The 7,454-nt window shown below is 36.5% G+C and overlaps 1 protein-coding gene across 1 annotated transcript; it reads left to right on the top strand.

Moving 5' to 3' along the window:
• The first annotated feature begins 520 nt into the window (after positions 1-520).
• Positions 521-5,725, top strand: LOC111613129 (cytochrome P450 3A19-like). Its single transcript, XM_023354449.1, has 5 exons — positions 521-762; positions 1,030-1,138; positions 1,576-1,661; positions 5,329-5,469; positions 5,533-5,725. Exons 1-5 carry the CDS (start codon positions 521-523, stop codon positions 5,705-5,707), a joined length of 753 nt encoding a protein of 250 aa, XP_023210217.1. The 3' UTR covers positions 5,708-5,725.
• Positions 5,726-7,454: the final 1,729 nt, after the last annotated feature.

The following is a 7,454-nucleotide window of genomic DNA, read 5'->3' on the forward strand; positions in this document are numbered from 1 at the left end:
GAGCATCGATTCGTCCCAACAATGATTGTGATATGTTGAATAGTTTAATTAGTGAAGCAGTTTCGCAATCCTTAGCTGATAGTGTCTGACGTATTCAACAGGAGGTATCGGAGGTTTCCGAGAAGGTTAGCTCTCTCATTTATACCAAAGTCAATAAAATATTGAACACTGTAAAAAACACTATTTCTGACTAATTTACCAACCTCCCTCCTCCTACGCTGGTGTTGATGCAAGGGCTAACACAAAAAACACCAAAATTATACAGAAAACAGTCCAAAAACACACAGTCCAGTGCTGGCACATTCGCGGTTCTTGTTTTTCCAAAAGAAAACATTAATATCACTCAGGCAAAATAAGACAAACACTCACTACGAAATAAAACCTAGTCAGTTAGGAATCTCAGTTAAATCTAAGCACTCAGGAAAATTAGGAATAATGGAGTTTGCATTCAGTTAAATGGAAAGTGTGACAGCAACAAAATGGTGGCTGCCATAAACTCAGTAAAAACACAAGGTTAGAAATGAGAATTCGCATTCAGAATGTTTGGCTGCTGTTAAATATCCTGGGCGACGCTGTCACCAGCACCTTCGTAGAGGAACTCCACATTCAGAACACTGCAGGAAATACTATACACATTCTCCAGGAATTTCAAGACTCTTGCTGTGTTCTAACAAAAATAAACCGCAACACAACAGACATTTCTAGATTACGCGTTGTCCTTCAGGTAACTCCTAGTATCAGTTACACGTTAATTCAACAGCAGTATGTTAGTTTGCAATGGGCAACGATAGCATTAGATGACTACATTCCTCTCACAAGCTTCTACAAATGTTGTGGTTACGGCCATATAGCTATGAAATATATAGTAAAACAACACTGAGTCACTGCATGGGCAACCACAGCTATTTGTTTCTTTGCATAAAAATAATTTATATATTTGTGCGTATCATTTATTAATTTACTATAATTATCAGAATAACATAAAAACTTTTCTTTTGTTATAAATTGGTATGGGATCTTTATTTTCAGGTACGAAACAACGGGCACCACCCTTTCCTTCGTCACACATTTATTGATGAATTATCCGAAAATACAAGAAAAAGTAAGGGAAGAAATTAATGCTGTTCTCGAAAATGAGGTAAAATTTAAAAAAAAATCGAATTTAATTATTTTACTCATAGAAATAAGCAATGTAGGAAAAAATAAAATATTTAAACGACAAACGTATGTGTTTCGGGCTTTCTAAGCAGCACTATTATAGAAAAGGAAAGACTTCATCGTTTCATTTCGAATAATCTTACGCTCATACTTCATCAATTTGAACATTTTCATAGATTTAACATGAAATTCTGCGAAATTTTATTGTGTTAAAGCGATGATAGATTATCGGAGAGAAATGTGTTCGGAGATCAACGTTTGAGTCGACAAATCTACCTTAGTTAATTAATACAATGCAAATGAATTCTCGCACTACATTAATATAGTAGTCGTGAATATTTTTAAAATTAAATATTCGTCTTGTAATTGCTGATGGATGAATTGCAGCATTTAAGAATGATGTCTTTTTTCGTTTAGGAACCGAGTTACTCCGCCGTGTCCAAGATGCAATATTTGAACCAAATCATTTCGGAATCGCTTCGATTGTATCCTCCCGTTTTAACGTAAGTTTGCGTTATTTCCTCAGCTTTCTCGCATCTAAGGTCATGTTTTTAGTACATGGAGTACTTTATATTACAGCGTCATCTTCTGAAGAATTTTTTCCTTTAGTGAAAGAATCGTAGCTATTTATTACTATCCGGACTGTTTTTAACAATTTATATTAGTATATTTTTAAGTGCCGTAAAATAATGACAATAATTTTTTAATATTATATGAAAATTTATTTTGTTGTTATATAAGAAATGTGAGATCCGAATAGCCCCCGGGTCTAAAATAATAATTTAAAAGGAAAGTAAAATCTTTCCCAAAAAATATTCTTCATTTGGATGGAAAAATATCGTTTTTCTAGCGTGGGAAAACAGCTAGGAGAGTCACTTCCTTTGACGGAAGCATGAGCATCCTCTGATTTTCCCTTTTCTGCTAAAAATCTCGCTTCGATGGGAACTATCTACCCCTCATTTCTACCCCTTCCCATCCGTCCACGTGGATAAAGCCTCGACTGATAATTGGTCGTAAATCAGAAGATATATGCGAAGTTCAACCGAATTCGGGGAGTTCGTCAGAAAATCTCATAGAGGAGAGACGTCTCCCATATTGGCTCCACATCGCCCTTAGGAGTTCTGAAAGTGACAAGACTCCATTCAATTGTTCTCTAAGGCCAACGCCTTAAGAGTTCGACCGTAGATCGGAGAATGAAAGGACTCCGTACATATGCCAGCAGACCAACGCATCGTCATCCCCTAACAAGTTAATCCTAAGTTATCAATGAAGTTCCTTCACCGAATAAAAAGACGACTCTGCCAAGTAAACAGATTGTATGTTTAACACTAAATTGTGAGCTCTCTCTCTCATAAATGTATAGTTTGAGAATACATTTCTCTCTCGAAAGGGTTACAGACTAAGAATAGATTTCCCCCTGTTGCGATTGATATGATTATTCGTTCTTTGATTGACCGTTTGAATTTACTGATTATTTCTTATTCTGTATTAATATTGTTTATTTCTTTATTAAATTCTATATACTTTGTTAAGAGATGTCTCTGTATTATTATTTCCTGAATCAGATCTACGACATAAATTTCACGCGTGTTTATCCGCGTTACGCAAAGTAGATAAACTGGTGTCGGGACCCTGACATAAGGAAGAAGGAAAATTTGCCATTCCTAATTTCCGCTTAAAATATTAACTGTAAGACCCTCCACACTCGTTTCCCTAAGTTTGGGAAAGGCCGTTCTTGTAGACGACCGAGACTAGTTTCACGAACTAGATCGCCTATTAAGTGATACAGGCGCAACAAATTACCCTGTATCCCAGGCTGGATCTCACAGAAAGAATACTGAAGAAAAGTTAGGATTTTCAATTTTAATACATTAATGGGTGTCCAAGAAAATTTTTCGCAAGGATTCAAAATAATGCCAGTGTTTATTGTGGTTTTTAACCATTACTGGTTGTAAAACTGTTTCAGACTCATCAGAAATATAAATATTTTTGCAATAAATTTTCGGGTCATTAAATATAAAAAAATATGCAACGCTCATGCTTTTCTTCAATTCTTTGTAGGATACTTTCCTGACAGAAAGTTTAATGGTAATGATGTTAAGCATTCAGAAGATAACATGCAGTAATTCGTTTTAGCGGTTTTAAAAATATTTTAAAAGTAATTAGTGTGAGAAATCAGGGCATAGAATTTTGTCCTATGTCACTTACTGACACACAATCGCTAGATTGGCTCACTACTTTTAAGGAGGGTTTTTTATAAATTGTTAAAGATCTAGAAGGTAGTTCTAGATCGCGTCAGGATCCTAGACACCAGTTAATCACTTTTGTTACACGCGGATTAACACGCGTTTACGAATCAGTATGGAGAGGATTAATATTTTAATTCAGACATAACGAGACTTTAATTAAAGATAAAAATATCCAATATTTAATAAACAAAAGAAAAATATACAACGTGGACCTTCAAATATATCTATTTATACTATTGCGGAGAGAGAGATCACAATTCCAGTTAAAATCATACTACTTCAAAATATATTCTTCTTATTTAGATTTTGGGTGAATGTTCGTATCTTTGGTTAATTCTCCGGCACTTCAATAAACATTTTCTTCTATTTAGAAACTTTATAACAAACTTTGTATGAACTACGGGAGTCCAATACGGGCGTTGGCCGTGAGGAGCGGGTATGGAATACGTCCTTCTCCTATGGAATTTCGTGGCGTACTCCCTGAATGATACTCAAGAATCCCCTTTTTTGATGTTTTTCTCCAATGAGAGAATGGTATTATTACCACGTGTTTAGGAAGAGTGGGGGTTTACAGAGGGGACTGTATGTGACTCAAAATTTATGAAGATAAGGGAAAACAAAAAGGATGTCGAACTTCCGTTGAGAAGGAAGTGAATTTTGCCAGTTTCCTTCGTTTTCAACATTAAAACTTTTCATTTAAAATCAGAAATATTATTTCTAACATTTATGTATTTGACACAAAATTGCAATTGATTAAGGAGGTGGTGTCCAGAATTTCACATTAGGTTAGAGTAAGTAATTATACTGCAGAATATACTACCTACTTTATAATGTCAGAAAATTGGGTTTTCAAAAATAGCCCATCCGAGCTATTGCATCGTTTTACTTTCGCAAATAATCAAGAACTTGTGAACTTCTGAAAAAACACGCTAGTTTTAACGTCATTCCTATTTGACTGCCTATTTGACTGGCCGGGTGGTTAAGATGGTAGCATGCTGCTCTGGGGGACCCGGATCGAATCCGAATGATTTGTCCGGATATGTTGTACCCAGTTTCTCACCATCTGGCGCCCACTGACGGCTTGGCAAAATCCATAATGAGCTAGCTAAAAACGCCTAAGAAGGCTAATGCTCACAGGACGAAAAGAGTTTAAAAACCGGCATTCTTGTTTTTTTTTTTTTTTTTAATCTAACAGAAACGTTGTTAAGAGATCGACGCAGTTTTTCTTAGCATGAAAGTGGAAGGATAATTAAGCACCAACTTTCTTGCCAGAATTTTTTTGCAAAATGTTTGCTTTCGAAATAAGATTGTGGTGTCTATTTTAACGAAAATGATAGATTTTGTCGGGATAAAATCGTCCAACAATACGACTTCCCGCGCTTTTCCGTCTTTTCAAACGAACGACGGTTGTCACCATGGGAAAGCCAATCTGGCGACTTTGGAAACTCAACCGCGGATTATCTGGAAGACATCGTATGACCAGCGGACGTCTTATAGCGCTACTAAGCGCTGATTGGTGGAATTCTATTTCTCTCAATCCGTATAAAAGGATTGAGTTTAGGCGGGAAGTTTGGTTCGCCTAGGACACATCACGGGAACTCACGTTCATCTAGCTTCGCCTAAGCTAGCCTAGAGGATTGTTTCGTCTCGCTGTGCGGTAACTAACGTTGGAAGGAGTTCGTCGCAAGGTGTCCTTTTCGACGGACCTGTTGTCGTGGATTAAAAGTACTTGAACTTTGTTACACCTGACGTCTTGTAATTGTTGTTAGTGAACTGTTGTAACTGTATGTATGTTTTATTCGTAATATAAACGTTTTGTGGAAATTCAGTAACGTCTCGTATCTCGTTGTGAATTTGACTGATTTGTTGACTTTTCTTTATTTGTTTTCCTAAGAATCATAACTATTTTCCTTTTGGGCAGAGTTACGACGAGGAAAGTAGGGAAAACTTTCACCTATAAAAACTTGACGATTCCTAAGGACTTGGCCCTCCAACACGCTATCTGGAAGAGTCATAGAGATCCGGAAATTTGGCAGGATCCCGAGAGTTTCGATCCCGACAGGTAAACGAATTGTTATTGAAATCAACGATGGTTATATTGATAACACCGAAATATTCTTTATAGATTTAGTCCAGAACGGAAAGATTCGATCGACCCTTATGCTTATCAACCTTTTGGAAATGGACCGAGGAACTGCATCGGGATGAGATTCGCTTTTCTTGTCATGAAAATGATTTTGGCGTCGCTTCTTCGGTCGTTCCGCTTCGTTCCCGGACAAAACACTGAAAAGGTAGTTTAATCTGTTTTATGTCTTTCACATTCGATTAATGACTCGAGGACTTTCTTCATTTTTGAAGTTTTCTCACCGGTGGGTTGACATTTTAACCTCTCAGCTATGCAACTCTCAATAAATGGGATTAGTCAAAAGAACAATAACATTTTGTCAAGGAAGGAAATTTAGTATACTATACGCCGTGTTTTCGTATCCTCCCGTCTTCTAGTTTTGTCATTTTTCTAAATAACTCATTTAGAAAAATGACAAAAGTCATTTAGCATCTTAGTCAAAGAAATTATTATGTCGTACTGCACATAATGCGATTTTTTTTATCAGTTAGCAGAGTTCTTAGAGAAACAATTTAAATCGGAAATGATGACGTAAAATATAGACAAACAAGTAGTAATTTTACGTCATCATTTCCGATTCAAATTGTTTCTCAAAGAACTGTTTTATTATACGCTAGCTTATCTACAACCTATCAATCTACCACCCTAACTATCCGATCACCAGGCTGAGCGCTAACGGTGCAGCCTACCCTTCTGATAGATTCAGGATCGAATTAGGACGGGTTCAAAAACTTCAGTAATTTTTCAGGATGGTCGTCAGGTTATGTATGGTCCTGTTTCTCACCATCCGTTGCACTATTCTGGGCCTAGCCGAATTCATAATGAACTTACTAAAATGTCTGTTAATTCCCAGAGGAAAGAATTTTCAAAAACTGTTGTTCCCTTATGGCTAGCGCTACGTACGGCCTATGTCGGGTTTACTAATAAAGAAATTACAGGTTAAACTATCAGATAAACGACGCACTTCTGGGCATGCTAAAGACGTGTAATTTATTAATAGCAATTACCTATGTAGAAAGAATTCCTTCTTTATATTAATTATTATTGCCTGATTGTTTTTATTTCAATTCTTATTATATTTGTCAACTTGGATATAAATTATTAATAGGACTGTTTTCTTTAAGAACTTTTGCTCAATTTTGCGTTAATACTTAACACCAGTTTAACAGTCCTATTAATAATTTATATCCAAGTTGACAAATATAATAAGAATTCCTTCTTTAAATTATTTGGGAGAACTGGATAACTTCTAGGTATCAAATAAATCCTATTTACAACATCTTTCGCGTTTCATTCGGGTCAAGACAATAGAGAGGTTGCGGCCGACGTTTTCAACGCGAATACGTGTACGTCGGACGTTCAGCGCCGCCATCCTGTAAGCCTGGAAGTTTAACAATGGCGTTTGGAACGTCAGTGGAATCATGCTCGACGTTCCAAACGCCATTGTCAAACTTCTAGGCTTACAGGATGGCGGCGCTGAACGTCCGATGTACACGTTTTCGTGTTGAAAACGTCGACCGCAACCTCTGCAATCTTTGCAAATATTTAATCTTTTCTGCCTGTGCAGTAAAAGGATCTTTTTTGTCATGGCTGTTAAGTGTTTATCACCTGGAAGCTCTTAGCCCGATATGTCATAAGTAGTTACCATGAAAATTTCTTGGAGTTGGTTGCCCGGATTCGAATCTAGTCTCCCTGAGAGGCGGACGAGCGCTTTAATCGCCTCGACCATTCGACCATGATTATGTTATATTAAAAATGAACGCGTTCTCATTAAATACAAGAGTTATGTAACAATCTATCCGGTCATCGCTATCTCTTCAATTCGTTGATCTTAGGAGAATTCTTTCCCTAAATTACCTTTGTAACATTGTCTTAAATATTTATTTTCTTATTAAAAATTTAGGTGAAATGCAAAATTCTAA

The sequence above is a fragment of the Centruroides sculpturatus genome, unplaced genomic scaffold (assembly GCF_000671375.1).
Source record: "Centruroides sculpturatus isolate CEXI.00-Female unplaced genomic scaffold, Cexi_2.0 scaffold1733, whole genome shotgun sequence".
Taxonomy (NCBI): Eukaryota; Metazoa; Arthropoda; class Arachnida; order Scorpiones; family Buthidae; genus Centruroides; species Centruroides sculpturatus.

What these genes read in the sequence shown, in the direction of transcription:
- LOC111613129 (XM_023354449.1), top strand. Translation starts at nt 521, where the DNA reads ATGAGAATTCGCATTCAGAATGTTTGGCTGCTGTTAAATATCCTGGGC. An exon ending in TACACGTTAATTCAACAGCA is followed by an intron (nt 763 to 1,029) that starts GTATGTTAGTTT and finishes CTTTATTTTCAG; the next exon opens with GTACGAAACAACGGGCACCA. An exon ending in TTGTATCCTCCCGTTTTAAC is followed by an intron (nt 1,662 to 5,328) that starts GTAAGTTTGCGT and finishes CCTTTTGGGCAG; the next exon opens with AGTTACGACGAGGAAAGTAG.